The following is a 16,381-nucleotide window of genomic DNA, read 5'->3' as shown; positions in this document are numbered from 1 at the left end:
TGGAACATGCTCGCATCTTGAAGATAAATACCGCAAAAAGATGATGCTGCAGACACTCAATGCGTTGAACATATTCACCCCATTGTGGAGAAATACCGCGATTTAGATATTGCTGCGTGGATCATTTTGGCGCCAATGAGGAAAATGACCGCACTGTAGGTATTACTGCCCATTGTATACGAGGCAAAGTTTGCGCCATTGAAGAGAAAAAATAGGCGATCAGACATTGTATTATATACACTCTGTTTTGTTAATATTTTATTATGTTATGTTTATGCCAAATAAGCATATGAACTTTCACATTTTAATAAAACTTGAAAATAGACCGTATTAAAGATCTCAATAGCATAAGGCTATGCAGATGACATTGAAAATGATCTGAGCCGCGCCATGAGAAAACCAACATAGTGGCTTTGCGACCAGCATGGATCCAGACCAGCCTGCGCATCCGCGCAGTCTGGTCAGGATCCATGCTGTTCGCTTTCAAAGTCTATTGCAATTAGAGAAACTGTTAGCGAACAGCATGGATCCTGACCAGACTGTGCGGATGCGCAGGCTGGTCTAGATCCATGCTGATCGCAAAGCCACTATGTTGGTTTTCTCATGGCGCGGCTCATTTAAAGACAGATAGACTTGGGAATACCCTGTTGTATTAAAGAACCGAACAGAAATGCAATAATTAAATCTTGAAATGAAAATCTGAAAATCAATTATCGCAAATGAACGTAACAGTAAAAAAAATATCTTAATTCATATCATAAAAACATTAAAAAAATATTTGAATTACATACTTAAACACGGGATTCGAAGCTATTTTTTTACATCCAAAAAAACTTACTGACCGACCTACTGTGTTATCCAGTCAGTTCCCTAATACTGTGCACTAATTAAAAAAAAAAAAATGGTATTTTGTATACAATTGTGTGACAAATCTTGCTACCCGTTCTAAAGATCAAAGTATAGATCAATGAATTATTTCATATCTTTATTTACTGTAAGATATGGTACATGTGTCCTTAAGTGGCTTTATATCCAAAAGCCAACGGGTGCACATTTCTCCGTAACCAAGTTGTGACACACGTGTCTGAATGTATAAAAAGATAGCCTACTTGAAACAAAATTGAATCAATTTAATAGGGCCTGAATTTTAAAATGAATTCTTTAACTACTTTTTATTCTGTGCTAGCGCTGCTTTTTGGATATCAGTCCTTTGCGGGTAATGTCGGATGTTTTTATGTAGATGTCTGGATTGTTTGTAATTTTCTTAAACGTGTTTTCACTGTAAAATTAGCAAATTAAAAAAAATACACCTTTGATTTTACAGAATACCAGGGAATACGAGAGAAACGATTTGTAGGTAAGTTGATTCTTACTATAAAATATTTTTTCGCAATATAATGGATTCAAATGTAATAACATTATCTAAGTTAAACATAAACTGGTGAAGCGCTGTTCACGCACTAAAATTTTAGTCCCCGCAAAAGCAAATCTTTCATCATGTGAACTAAAACACACCTAGTGTAAAATTTGCAAAAAAAAAAAAAAAAAATAAAAATGAATAAAATAAAATAAAATAAAATAAAATAAAAAATCAAAATCAAAATACCCCTCGCATTTTTGGAATTAATTTTTCAATGCATTAGATTAGAATGTCTGAATATCAAAACATATTATCATTTAGTCTAGCTTCATAATTATATAAGGAACAAACAGAAGTATGTTTTATATATCGATCTATCACAAATGAATTTTATAAGCTAAATAATTACATGTATAAACCTAAGCTAATTTCGAGCGTGCGCAATTTTCACACCGGCGTGTAAATATTAGGTTATCTGGAAAGGTCAATCACTTATTTCTTTGAGACACTCATTTTGTCTATTGTAAATACAATTGTAAAAGTTCTACCAAATAACTTTTTCTCTTCTTATGAAGACTTAAACATATACTGATTTAATATGTTTCTATTTACCAAGCAGACGATGGGCTGATCCCAGTAAAGAACGGTTGCAAGCAGATGATAGACGCCTCTACTGACGGCAACATATTATCACCTAATTTTGGCTCGTCTAACTACCCGTCAGATTTGATATGTACGTGGATGCTGCAGGCACCCGCTGGCGAAATAATACGACTACAGTTTAATACATTCAGGTGAGTTAGTTTTTAACATCGATACTAATGCCGTATGTAGTATGCAATATTGCATGGTACTTAAGTTCGTATTAATACAACAGTTATTTGCATGCAAGCAATGATACTTTAGCTTTAGCTTGCTTCACGAAGTCTAATGAACATGTTCAGATTTTGCGAACATTATAATACAAGTTCGTGCAGTGTTGTTACATTGTATGTCCTATTTAATTTGGTGAGTTTCATCAAGTAAATACTATAACACCCCACTGAAGGCATCATAAAGAGAACATAACACATGCTGGACATAAAATACTTGTAGCAAAGGAATCTGTTTATATGCACGAGGATTTTATATGCTTCCTTTTTTCATTCTGACAACCAGGCTTGAGAACACGAGGCGATGTTCGAGGGATTATTTGCGGATTTTCGATGGAATCGATGCATTTGCAACCGTTCTTGGTAATTTATGTGGGAACTTTATTCCCTCTGACGTCGTATCAACAGGAAACCAGATGCTGCTTATGTTACGAACAGATTCCACCAATGAATATGAAGGATTCAATATAACGTACATGCCTGAAAATGAAACAGGTAGTCTTCTTTTGTTACATCTAAATTAACACGAAAATATAGAAACCAGATCTATAAAAATCCTTTGGAATGTTGCCAAAATAATAGCAACCGTGTAATAGAATGTGTAACGTCCCTCATGCACCTTAAACACGGGCTTTAAGCGGAACTCCCTTAAACAGAAACAAGATTCGAAACTGCCGAGGCATCTGTTCCTATTATTTCTCACATTAGTAACTTTAGTCCTTATAAGTTGTTTATTGTTAAATGAGTAGGATATGAGGCACGCTAGACTGGGTACTTTGGTTTAAAGTGGATTTATTAACTTTTACTGCAGGTGTGTAGGGGAGACATTTTTGATTAAAAAGTAGTTTGTCAAAAATATCTGATATTCTAACAAAACCCGATTTGTTTTCCTGTTAAACAAAGAAGACTGAAATTGTGTATTATTTTGCAACAATTCAATGCGTGTACGTTACCGTTATTACGGCATAGCGCCAAACGTCATAGCTACGCCCTCGTGATGTAATTGGTTGCATCCAGTTTTATTGAGAAGCAAATGACTACTTTGGATATATATTATTTCTTAATTAACTACATCTGATATTCAAGGATATACGCCCTTTACATATAAGTAAAGAAAAGTAAGTTTAAAGGTTATTATTTACTGTTGTATTAAGCTGTGTGATTAAATTATTATGCCAGTTTCTCTTTCCTTTCAGTTACTGTCGAAGTGTTGAAAGAAGATGGTTGCCATGGTGACGTGAAAATATTAAATGATACACGTGGGTTTATTTCCTCTCCTGGATACGATGGACACAGTCGGTATCAGCACAATGTGCGATGTAACTGGTTCATACAAGCGCCACCTGGCAGCATTATAAGGCTAATGTTCGATGTGAGTCCCTAGACTTAATGTCATTATATTGATCAAATTTAAATGAGACATCGTGTACACACTTTAACGAGAATCTACGTATACATTATTTGTTCTTGCATGTTGTATTCGTTACGGAATATTTCACGATGCACTTAAGGAGGCGTTTGTAATACAAAATGCACCAATTCTTAAAAGTTGTAACAAAGATGACTCCAATAAAAATATCGACCGATTTCAATTTTACCAACTATGTCTAGAATTTTCGAAAGACATACTGCTTCCAAGCTTCAAACATTTTATTTAAGTCGATTAAAGTCATCAATTCCACACAGTCAGGTTTTCGTCAACATCACTCGTGCCACACTGCTCTTATTCACTTAATAGATACTTGGTGAAGAGATATAGATTCTGGGAAATATGTTGGGTCAGTGTTTCTTGACCTTAGCTGACCATCAAATTCTCCTGTATAAACTGGAACTGTATCATTTTTCTAACAGTACAATTAATATATTCAAATCGTATCTGTCAAATAGAACTCAGGTTATTAAACATAAAAATACAACATCAAAAGAAACCTAATATAATTTCAGGGGTTCCCCAGGGCTCAATCCTGGGTTCTATCCTTTTTCTCCTATATATTAATGATATTGCCTTGGAAACGAACACTGGAAATATAGATCTTTGCGCGGACGACTCTACACTATATGAATCTGACTCTGATATTCTAGCTTCAAACAAACTTGAATACTATCAATAAATGGTGCCAAGTAAATACAATAATATGTCGCTTCACCCCACAAAAACCAAATGTATGATATTAGCCACGAGCCACAAATCAAAAAGTCAAAGAGATTCGTATCTAAAGTTAAATATAGCCGGCACTGAAATTGAAAATGTAACTTCACTAAAAGATTCTTGGTGTTTACGTAGACAATACGTTATCGTGGAAGCTACAATTTAACAAAGTATGTATCAGAATTGATAATAAAATAGCGCTCTTCAAGAAGATAAGTTATTACTTAAGTTATGATATGAAGATAATGTACATGTACAGTAATTCATATATGTCAACGACACTAGATTATGTGTGGGGGACATGAACTGATTGCATTAACTCCATATATAAGCTTCAGACAAGAATGGCAATATTAATAAAAAACAATGAATCAGACAAACCGAACTCTGTATTATTTAATGAACTGAAATGGCTATCGTTCAGAATCAGGTGTCATTATCATGCAGCCGTCTTGGTGTATAAAGCTCAGAAAAACCTATCACCCAATTATATAAAAGAATTGCTCAACTTTTCCAGTAATAACGCATATAGCCTTAGACAGAGATTATTTTCAAATAACAATTTAGTAACACCTACACAACGAACTAATTACATGAAAGCTTCTTTTTCATATATCTCTGCATATTACTGTAATACCACTCCACAAATATTCGTTCCCTAACATCTCTAAACCCATTTAAAAGCCACTGAAATCTTATTTGTTACACGAATGTACCAACTAAGGTTCGAAATTATATGAAGTCTTTGAATGTAAAACTTACTCTTGTTATATGTATAATGTTTAAGTATGAATGAGATTTTAGATAACGTTTTCTTAGTGATTGTCGGGTATTGTACATTTATTTATTTATTTATTTGTTTATTTATTTTATGTTATATAAGGCCATTTTTGAACTAAGATGTTGTAAATGTTTTATTTGCATGTCTGTATATATTACCTTCTGAAAATAAGAATTTATTATTATCATTATTATTATTATTATTATTATTATTATTATTATCATCATTATATCCCTTGCCTGCAACTATTTGCTTGACATTTCAATTCCTCCGATGTTGCGCTCTGTACTCGACGTAAATGAACCATTCAGTAAGCACAATTCTTTCACTCGCTTTTGAAGGATAAACTGCGATAAAAAAAACCCAAAAAAAACAACGTTTTTGAATTTTATATACTTTTGCACATTTCTTTAAAGTTAACGGAATGGACGAGAATTTAATATTACTTGTAAGAGTGATACATGTCAGTGAAAGGAATTGGAAGTCGGCATGACTCAGGATAATAACAAAATTATCCCCTTCTTCCTATTCTACGTCATCTTTTACAATACAAAGCAATAACCGTGCCTCTACTAAACTGAATGGAATTTAATGTGATGTAACACAGTCAAGTTAAAAATTCTTCCGATGAGGTAAATTTGCATTTAAAGTAAATCACATGGTCACTTCGTGAACAAAGTAACATTTCTATGCAAGCTGTTAGTTAAGTTTCTACGAAAACACATTGATGCAGACTGCAATTTTGTTTTTCAGGATTTTTTGACAGAGAAAATCGCTGGTTGTACCTATGACTATGTGGCTATTTACGATGGAAACAGCAACGTATCGACCAAACTGGCACAAATGTGTGGCTTAATGTTCCCTGATGATATATATTCATCAGGGTCATCACTTTTCCTCGAATTCAATTCAGATGCTGACGTTGCAGGAACTGGTTTCAACCTGACATATAAATTTATGCCAAAAACAGGTATTTTTCACTTTTGACTAAAATTTGTATGAGGGAGCTCTTTAAATCGGATTCTTAGTTATCGTCTGGCCGTTTTAATCATATACAAACATTTCATAGCAACTTCGGAAGGTTCTTCAAAAAGGGTTCTGGATGCTAATGATTTACACCCATCATTTGGCTTAAGACATTCCATAGTGTTAAACTTAATATTTTTTTTTCATAAATTAACTTGTTCGCATAACTTCTAAAAGAATTGCACCCGGGTATGGCCGGTTGTGACTTTATTTCATGCCAAAAACAATATGCATGCCTGCTAGTATGCTATTAATTTCCAACTAATTTGTGTATTTACACGGTTTTTAAAAAGTCCTTACCGTTGCCAACAGAGCTTAGGACTTTTAATGGATAAAACATGCATGTCGTACTCGCCTTTTGGATTTTTCTGGTACGAGTGCCAGTGTAATAGTTGAAAGTTTACAGGTATAAGTCTTAATAAAGATCATTTAAAAAGAGAATAACTTTAATGTTGTTCCATCACCTTGAAAAAGTTTCTGTCAGCTTAAGAAATGCAGAAAATAAGATATTTTCGAATTAATTATGGACAAACGTACATGAAGTTCAGTCGGAGCTCTTGGGTTTTCTTAAAGTTGTGTAATTAAATTTAAACCTGTAGAATGCGAAAATATGATATTTGACTTTGAACTCTTTATCACACAGATGTATGCAATATGTTTCAATGTGGGGATGGAAGTTGCATATTCTACGAATTTGTGTGTAACAACTTTACAGAGTGCCCGGATTCTTCTGACGAAGCTGTATGTGGTAGGTAATTAGTCATCATCATTTTAAAATTTTAATTATACTTTTTTCACCTTGTATGGGATTTTGCGGATTAAACTGTAGTTAGGAACTTTTAAGAAATGGTACATGCATACTTAATGGATTTTTAAATACCTCCATTCTTCAGTTTTGGTCATTTCACTTATGTACAAAATGTTTTCATGTAAACCTGTTATATTCTAGATAAAGTATAGGCTATTCATTCTTTGAAGAACGTAATGGAAATTTGAGTTTCTCAGGTAGCCAATAGACAAACTATTTATGTGTTCATTATAAAAGGGAAATTTTTTGTCTTTCTTTCTGAAATGCAGTTTGTAATTTTATAATGTAATAATTCAACAAAGAAACAAGTTGTTTAATTATAATTTAGAGAATAACCTGTGCGGAAGACCAGCCATACAGCCAGTAGAATCTAACACAAAGATAGTTGGTGGACGGATGGCGTTGTCACATAGTTGGCCATGGATGGTTTCGCTCCGGATTAATGGCAGCCACACGTGTGGTGGAGCAATCATACATGAGAAATGGGTTTTAACAGCAGCTCATTGTTTTGAAGGGTTAGTTTAAATGTTGTATACTTAAATGTTTATTGCTTCTACCAGGTGTTTAATGTATCGAACCGAATCGGTCATGTGTCTATTTACCCAAATACAGTATTTGAAATTTAAATTTTACAGACTTTACAAGCTGCACACATCCAGATTTATGTCCTTTTTCGAAATTTAGAAAGTGATTTATTTTGTTAGGTATTGCAATAGAAAGAAAATGTTTTCAGTTTTTTAGTGCGTTGTAAGAACTGTATAGATCTATCTATGATAACACTATTTTTGGCAAAGAGATCTGTAGAAAACTCTCAAAACTGTTTGTCACGCTGTTGAAATTCAATGTAAATAGAAAAGAATTTAGCTGTATTTTGTATCACACACGTAAAGGTCGTTTAGATTTGCTGCCAGTATTTGAATTTGATGTTGATCTGGTGGTATGTCCCTTTAAAAAAATGACTAGTGATTTTGTATAAAAACTGATTTGTACATATGTATCTAAATATACGTTAAAGCATTAATAGAGTAAACTAATATATTTGTTTATGCATGACTACATGCATGTATCTCTACGATAACAATGGTCGATTTTTCAATAAAATCTGGTCAATATAATGTTCAAGTGAGTTACAAACAACAAATATACAGTTGATAGTGGCAATATAACACTGATAAACGTAATACTCACATTTCAAGTAATCGACACACAATAGAATGGACAGTGGCAGCGGGCAAAATCAACAAAGAGAAAGCAGAAAACGCAGAACAGATACGCCACGTGGAGAGGATTATTGTTCACTCAAGCTATTACTACGTGACAACAGTGAATGATATAGCACTGGTTAAATTGGAATCACCATTTAATTTGAATAGTTATGTCAGTACTGTATGTCTACCAGAGGAAGAACCAAAACCTGGACAGTATGGCTTTGTTACAGGATGGGGAGAAGTTCTAGGTGAAATGTCTATTGATTCACCGTTTTGTATATTTGTGCTGCATTTATTATTTAAAACAAAGATCATGTTTCTATTATAGCTGCCAGAAGAGTGAGATATTTTGGACTGTCTAGTCTGTAGTCGATAATTGTAGAACAAATTCTTAGAAGTGTTATTTTGTAAACATGTTTTAGAGAAGCCTTGAACTAGTAGTCTTATACCTAGGGAACTTTATACTCTTAAGAAAAGATCATATGGTTGATAAGGAACGAACAGGTGCATGTCTTAAACAAAGCAAATGGTAATAATATACTGAAAAATATTGTATTGACTAGATCTAATTAACATTATATGACCTTAAATTCGTCTATCTTTCTCTGCATACTGCCAACCCCTCTTGCGAGTTTTACAGTCATTTCGGATTGCAAATAGATAAATCGAAAAAAACCCCCAAAAACAAACGAATAATGAAGATTATATTATACTAAGTATGTATATCTTACGGTGGTTTGTGTCCACATTTAGTCCTTGTAGTATATCTATACCGAAAAAGAGATAAAAGAAGTGTAGTGTGGCTTTGCTTTGGTGCATGTAGGACTAAACATTAGAAGCTAGAGCTATACGTAATAAATAATTGATGCATCGAAGCAAGTAGCCAGTTTATGCACAGACAAAGAACGGATTGTTTTTATGTCTTACATTAAGGCATGCAGTCTAACTAGCATAAAAGACATAAGATAAAATAATGAATGCAGTTTAATTTGAGTAAAACGTCTTTGTAAGATAATGTTATAGTCACGGAAATAGGTAATGAAAATAACACGTTGTAGAACACACCCCAACTATGTATATTACAGGCACATGTTGTCCAGATGTACTGAAGCAGGTCATGTTACCTATTATTCCAAGAAGTTTATGTATAAAACCCGATCACCTAGGTGACCAAGTAACAGATGAAATGTTTTGCGCTGGGTATGAACAAGGTGGACAAGACGCATGTCAGGTAAAAATAACATCTGTTACTAGAACAAAGTGTTTTCTGTTTTTTTTTGTAAGTTAATATTACCAGTCATTCATCGAAGTTTGATGTATAAAAATGGACAGAAACAAATTTGTTCAAAGAACATTGCCTTTTTATACTAAAATCATATATAGTAGTGTACGTACAGACATTTACATCAGGACAATTTACACGAGAGTTCTTAGACATGTGTATAAAACAAATAGATAACAAGGACAAAATCTGACTGTCCTAGTTGGGTGGAGGGATTGCTGACATATGATAGGATGATCCAGACTTATGCTAGGATTGGTTTCACTTTGAATGAAACTGTGTGGAATTACCAAAGAATGAGTCAATGTCTCTTTAAATTGAATATGATTAATGTGAAACAGTTGAATTCTTTCGACAACTTGGACATTTTTCCACATAAACGAAATAAGCAATATTTGGGTGCTTGATGTCAGTAGCCTTTAATCTGAGAAGGTGAATTACTACAAATATACACTTAAAGAATTTTCTAACTTTTAGATATTAATTTCAAGCTTGTTTGATATGTATAAGTGTTTATGTTTTTTTTATTGGTACTGAATGCTTGTCAGTTGCAGTTTAAAATAAATATTTCTTGTAAGAGTTATCGCTTATTTTATTTAAACTTCAAATATTCCATGAATCACATCGCTGGTGCATCTTATGCAAATTCTTGTTTGGTTGTTATGGTTTTAGCGCAGATTTTCATTATGTAACGTTCGACAGTGTAAGTAACTAGTGTTTAAGGATTCTGTACCAGAACGAATCTGTTCTCCACAATTCACTCTTTAATCAGAGGCCGAGGACGCATCTTTTAACAAATGGTCGCAAGCAATATAATGCTTCTCCCGGGGTCTATCGAATTCACAACCCAGCGATCTGTATATCTGCACTCTGCTTATTGACCTAGGCATATAGGCTCGGTTGTAGTACAAATGTTATCTGATAACTAATTAAATACATAACTGTTACACTTTAACATTTGTCAAAACATTACCTGGACTACAGCATTTTCAAATTACTACTGTTTAAAAGTTTGAAATTTAAGCTGATGTACCACAAAATCTGCAAATAAAAGTGAATGATTTTTTTCTATCTAAATAAAATTGTGCTGCGAGTACAAAAGTTGTAAGATTTTTTTTTGTAAATTGTTTTATTTACGTTAGTTCATTAGAGATATTGATATATCCAATGGGAAAGTTATGCATTAAACAAATTACCATCTCACTGAAAAACGCAATTAAAGTACCTGCCGTTTTATAGTAAACGCAAGTATTTTCAGGTTAAAGTTGGTATACTCAAGCTTCATCTACCTGCTGGATGTATGCAAACACTATATGCATAAAATTGGTTTCTGTTTTCAGGGTAACTATTGATTTAAAGTGTGTAAACCTCTTAACAGTAAAGATAATGAAGTGAGATTTAACAGAGGTATTCTGATTCTGACCATCTGTACTTCAAGATAAGCACATTAAAATTTCTTTGATAACTAGAAAACCTAAAATATTGCGCTGAAATATTGCACTGAAATATTGCACATGTTTTTGATAACCACTTTTTGGCATTGCAGGGAGACAGTGGTGGACCTTTCGTTGTTAAAGAGTCGAATGTTTGGCATATTCATGGAATCACATCGTTTGGCTCCCTTTGTGCAGGTATGTCTGAATTGATATAAAACTATGCATTGCAAGTTTTACGTGTCGCACTTTGTGAAATTGCCGATATGTTCACATACCGAGTAAACGAGGAGTTAATTTTAACGTTATTTAAAACATGTCACGTATTAAATGTTGGATTCCTGAATGTAGACGGTGTGAATGTATGTTTCAACATGTAAGTTTAAACAAATTTATGTATTCTAAACGACAGTAACGAGGTATATTATCTGAAAATTTCAGCGCCGAAGTCTCCGGGAGTCTACACAAAGGTATTCAGCTATGTCAACTGGATCAGGGAAAAAGTTGGAGCTAACTTTTAAATGATAGAGTTTGTTATCAAACCTTATGTCTCTATACATGCTACGTCCAGCTGTAGAAGCAGAAATAAAGATTGCCTGAAGCGTTTCATACCCTTGAATATGCTTTAAAACTTTTATTCATTCAATTTAATGTTGACTGATATTGATTACATAAAGAAAAAACTTCAACGAAATACAATTGTTTGAAATTGAACTGAAGTTTTCAGCGCCTTGTAATTACAAAAAGCTTACTGCTTGAGTCATTCAAGATGTGATTAATTTAAAACAAAAAAAGCTAAAGATACCTGCTTGCTTATCAACGCTACAGTGCTATAGTTACTATAGTCAAAGCTATACTTAAAGTGAACAAATATTACATTTAATGCGTTTATCTTCGTTTTGTTGGTTAAGATGATGCATTCATGTTCCCAGTCTAGCCCACATCTCTCTCATATTAATAGAACTGATTAAGTTTTATCATGTGTTTATTGTGTCACTAAGGTAAAGTTTCTTCAGAACGTTTCTTGTCAAAGTAAAGCATAATCAAAGAGTCCCTTACGCATTAAGACCTACAAAAAAACAACAGGGCCAGCAAATTGATAACTTTTGTCTAATAAACTGTTCCTGATGAGCTGTTAGTATAGGCGACAATTGGACAAAGCTTTGTACCGTCTCAGAAATCATTATGTTTACGTATACTTAACAAATTATGCTTGATTGCTGCTCCATCGAACTCGCATAGACTAAATTTTGTGCCGCCGCAGGGATCAGTGTTTTACATGGAATTTCATATGGAGAGCTTTGAAAACGTCTCCTACATAAGACACAAGGACGATCGAGGCTTGGAGTACGATATGTTTCAACGACGTTTGCAAGTGGCCTTTAAGAAGTAGCCTTGGACAAAATTTCGTACCATGATATGTCAGAAGCTTTACATAGACTTACATAAAGAACGCATTAGTACTCTTTTTTTCTCTAAAAGTTAATGACCCTTAACTTTGAATTTGCGGGCTAGGTTTCAAAGTGGTTTGACAAAATGATACTTGGGCAGCCCCTCTACCGAAAGTGTTACCTATTTTAGATGTTAAAATATGGTGATTTCACCATAGCTTCTTTTATTCTATTGCATACCTGAACTTTTTATGAATAAGCTTTAATTCTGGATTTTATTTTACTTTCTGATGCTTCGAGGACTAATGTTTTACCTTTCATTGTATAGAGTCTTACTACTGAATGTTCCTTAATTAAATCTTAATGCTATTAATTTCTCACCACGTGTCGCAAATACGCATGTTTCATTTCATTTTCTTTCCCTGAATGATACCAATTCAATATTCAAACTTGATATAAACTACTTATCATGTTAGATTAGTATTTTATAGATCAAAATTTTCTTTCTAAGTGGTTGTTAAAATTTGTTTTATTGGCAGAAAGGTCTGCAAACAAAATAAATGTCCTTGTATCTTGAATCTTGTAACTAATTGTATGAAATAATGTTGTCCAGATTAGTATGCTATGTTGGAGTATCTTGAAGTTTTGTAAATTGTTTATTTCTGATGCTAATAGTAAACATTTTACTTTATTTAAACATTGTAAGTAATGTCAAAATCATCATAACGCGATTATGTTGACGTTAGTGATGGGCAAATCGGTCAGATTTGCCAACCGATTAATCGGCATAATCGGACAAGCCAACCGATTCGATTAATCGGATATAATCGGATAATCGGTTACTCTAGTTGCATATCTATAAGTTCACCTTACAATGTATATTTTATGTCATTACTTACGAAATGAACCTCACAGACATCAAATATCCTATTTCTGTTGTATCCCTTCATAAATATGAGTAAGATACTGCATAAAAGTAAAATATTTGTGAAGATAGTAACCTTCTAATCAGGTACTGTCTTAATTTCACCAGGGACTTATCCAGTGATATTATGTTATTAAATTAAAATTATTTGGAGCAAAAAAAGTATTAACGATTTATTAATTCTTAGTTAACGGCTGGAATGATTTCAATCCCACAAAATCAAAAATTGAAAATACTTTTGCTAATATGCTTGCGTAAGTCTTACGTTATGCTATGCATACTGCCATACTAATGTCAAGAGTTTAGGCTGATGGTTTTCCCGGCTTAATTTTGTAAAAGTCATATATCTTCCAAAATCTGGATGATCACAGATGACATCAATTTCTTTTGACACTTTGGAGGAAGCCATTTTTACGTAGAGTAGTTTCCCTTGGCGTAATTGCCCCAAAGAACCGTAAATACCAGAAAGAAAAAGGTCAGAAACAACTAAATTATCCGTTAGGGTGACAAGTAATTAATCGATCAGGGAAAAGTGAAGTCGGCGATCGCGCTCATGAATGCAACGCCGACGATTATTCGATTGTCGCCGATTGTCGGCCCATCACTAGTTGACGTCACTTCGACGTGATATTCAGCGTCATGTACGCATCGGATAACATCGCTTCAAATTTTGATCAAATATTTTACTTACAACATACACACTTTCGGAAGGACTATAGATCTATATCAGACTTCCATTTACAATTCAAGATCTGCTATACTCGTTCTTTCGCGGAGTAATATTGCGCTCCTAAAGTCGCGCAATATTTCCGCTGCAGAACTCGTGCATATTTCTCGATACAAATCTTATAACCTATAAATACTTTACCAGTGCAGTTCAATGAACCGTAACTAAAAAACAACTTTTTGTGAACTGTCGTCAGGGTGGTCAACTCACGTGACTTTGGATATCGTACGGACGGAGAAAATGTCCCGATTTAGGTAGCATTTTGCCTATATTTTTCCATATTACTTGACGGATTTTAGATAAAGTGCACCGAAGGGAGAAAAATGCTTTCCTTCGCACAAAATGTCTGCAATCAATTCTCGGTGCTTTTCTCTAACACTTCGCCTAACTGCAAAATAGTGTACGTTATCGACGCACTTTACCTTAAGCCCCCATCACACCAAACTAGTTCTCAAAACGTCCTAACCCGTCCAAAAATATTGTAAAACGGGCTGCGATCTGGCTAGAACGTATGAAATTTGGCCGGAAAATATCCATAACGCGAACATAGTTAGTTCTTAAACAGTTCTTGAAACATTCATTGCGTCGTTATCCCGTCTGAAGTACGTTTATAGTAAGTTCTGTTCGGAAAAAATGCCCGTTCACCTCATGTCAACACCGTTTGTAGGCAGTCAAAGTCCGTCTATAGTCAGATTAAAGAAGTTTGTAACTAGTCCTACTTCGTTCCGAGTACGTTGAAATACGTTCTAACTAGTTGTTAACTCGACCAACTCGTTCACAGACAGTTTAACTCGTTCTGAATACGTCCTCATCTCTCCCTAGTACGTTCAGAACGTAAATTGCAATCACGTTCTGACCCGATGGCTATCAAAAGCCATCACGTTTCGCCCAGTTCTCCTTCTCGTTTGTCTCTTCAACCTCTCAAGACACAAAAAAAAAAACCTACAGCAATAGGCAAGTATCAATATGACTCCAAAGAAAAGTGAAGCCATACAGAGACAGGGTGTAAAGTGTTAAAGCAGTAAAAAACCAACGTCTTACAAAAGCCGATACAGTCTCCTGAGTCGGCTCCTGAACGTAAAAGTTGAGAGGATGAGTGTCTTAATACATTCCCTGCACCTTCTGACGACTCTGTCTCCAAGTCCGAAGATGAAGGAGGACAGAGTCAGAAACCAAAAGGCATAAACTTGGTTAAATCTTGTGCCCAAATCTTGAACCTGTACGACAACGGCATGTATTTATACCCTAACTTGTGCAATTGTACTGCATAAGGGATCGACGTTGTAGGAACTGCGAATAAACGTACTAAACGTACTAAAAACGTGCGGATCGTGCTGAGAACGTATTGTAAACTCTTAGAACTGTTTTGAAACGTATTGCAAACTTAGTATTTTATTTTGATCGTATTCAGATGGAATAACGACGCACGAAGGATGTAATGCGGTCGAGTTAAGTCTTTCTGTGAACGGGTTAAACGAGCTACAAACGGATTCGGTCGGTGTGCACACGTACTTAAATTGACCCCCGATCGCATTACGTCCTACTATGTCTCTAGTACGATCGACGTACGGCGGTTCAGTTCTTAGTACGTCCATCTCGTTTCAAGTACGTTGTCAGTCCGTCTAACTGTAGGACGGAATGATCGGCAGAAATTTTTGAGTAGGCTCAAAGTTCTGGAGCACCATTCCCGTTCAACCCCGTCCGAGCCAGTCCATAAAGTTCTTAGACAGACTGTAGAACGTCGCTACTGCGTTTCCGTTGCCACACAGTTTGAGCCCGTTCGGCTACTTTTTTAGAACGTACTGAAAACGAGCTTGGTGTGATGGGGGTATTATGAAAATCCGTCAAGTAATAAGGAAAATATAGACAAAATGTTACCTGAATTGAGCCGTTTTCTACGTGTGTACGGTATCCAAAAGCCACATGGGTTGGCAACCCGGTGTCGGGTTCTTGACAAATTGTATTTTGTCCAGACAATAGACACTAGCCTATCAGTAAAAAGCTTGTAGAGTAATTCAGATACAGTCATGGTATCATAGCTCGAGAAGCAGCTTTATTTAAATGATAGGCGATTTTACTACTGCTGGGCCAATGTTTTTAGGATAGGTACATTTTTAAACCCAAAACATCATTTCAACGTAATATATGTAAATTTCTTTCTTCAAACACCTTTTGGTCATCAGACAAAAATAATTTATATGTTTTTTCAGAATGTTTCAGCTACTTTTTCTGAAATGCTTAAGAGCGATATGTGACTCTGATCTTTTGCATAATTAGAAATAAGTTTACAAGAAATATTATGTAATTAGGAAATAATAAGTATATCTCTGATGTACATTATATTTATCAATATCCACAATGTGTTTTCCCTATATTTTTACATGTCTCTGGGAATAGTGAAATAAAATCACTTAATTTC

The 16,381-nt window shown here is 34.5% G+C and overlaps 1 protein-coding gene across 2 annotated transcripts; it reads left to right on the top strand.

The window, feature by feature from the left end:
* Positions 1-1,088: 1,088 nt before the first annotated feature.
* On the top strand, positions 1,089-16,381 carry LOC123562239 (ovochymase-1-like). Of its 2 annotated transcripts, none has more exons than XM_053536726.1 (12): positions 1,089-1,216; positions 1,325-1,357; positions 1,980-2,154; positions 2,519-2,727; positions 3,429-3,604; positions 5,916-6,132; positions 6,832-6,936; positions 7,325-7,511; positions 8,193-8,452; positions 9,290-9,435; positions 11,033-11,117; positions 11,361-16,381. In XM_053536726.1, exons 1-12 carry the CDS (start codon positions 1,153-1,155, stop codon positions 11,438-11,440), a joined length of 1,737 nt encoding a protein of 578 aa, XP_053392701.1. In that variant the 5' UTR covers positions 1,089-1,152; the 3' UTR covers positions 11,441-16,381. The 2 variants fall into 2 exon arrangements, with proteins under 2 accessions (XP_053392701.1, XP_045210822.2); XM_045354887.2 differs by having other exon boundaries at positions 1,977-2,154.

The sequence above is a fragment of the Mercenaria mercenaria genome, chromosome 2 (genome assembly GCF_021730395.1).
Source record: "Mercenaria mercenaria strain notata chromosome 2, MADL_Memer_1, whole genome shotgun sequence".
NCBI lineage: Eukaryota > Metazoa > Mollusca > Bivalvia > Venerida > Veneridae > Mercenaria > Mercenaria mercenaria.
Note: the sequence above shows the minus strand (reverse complement) of the source record. Positions and strands in the feature narration are given on the sequence as shown.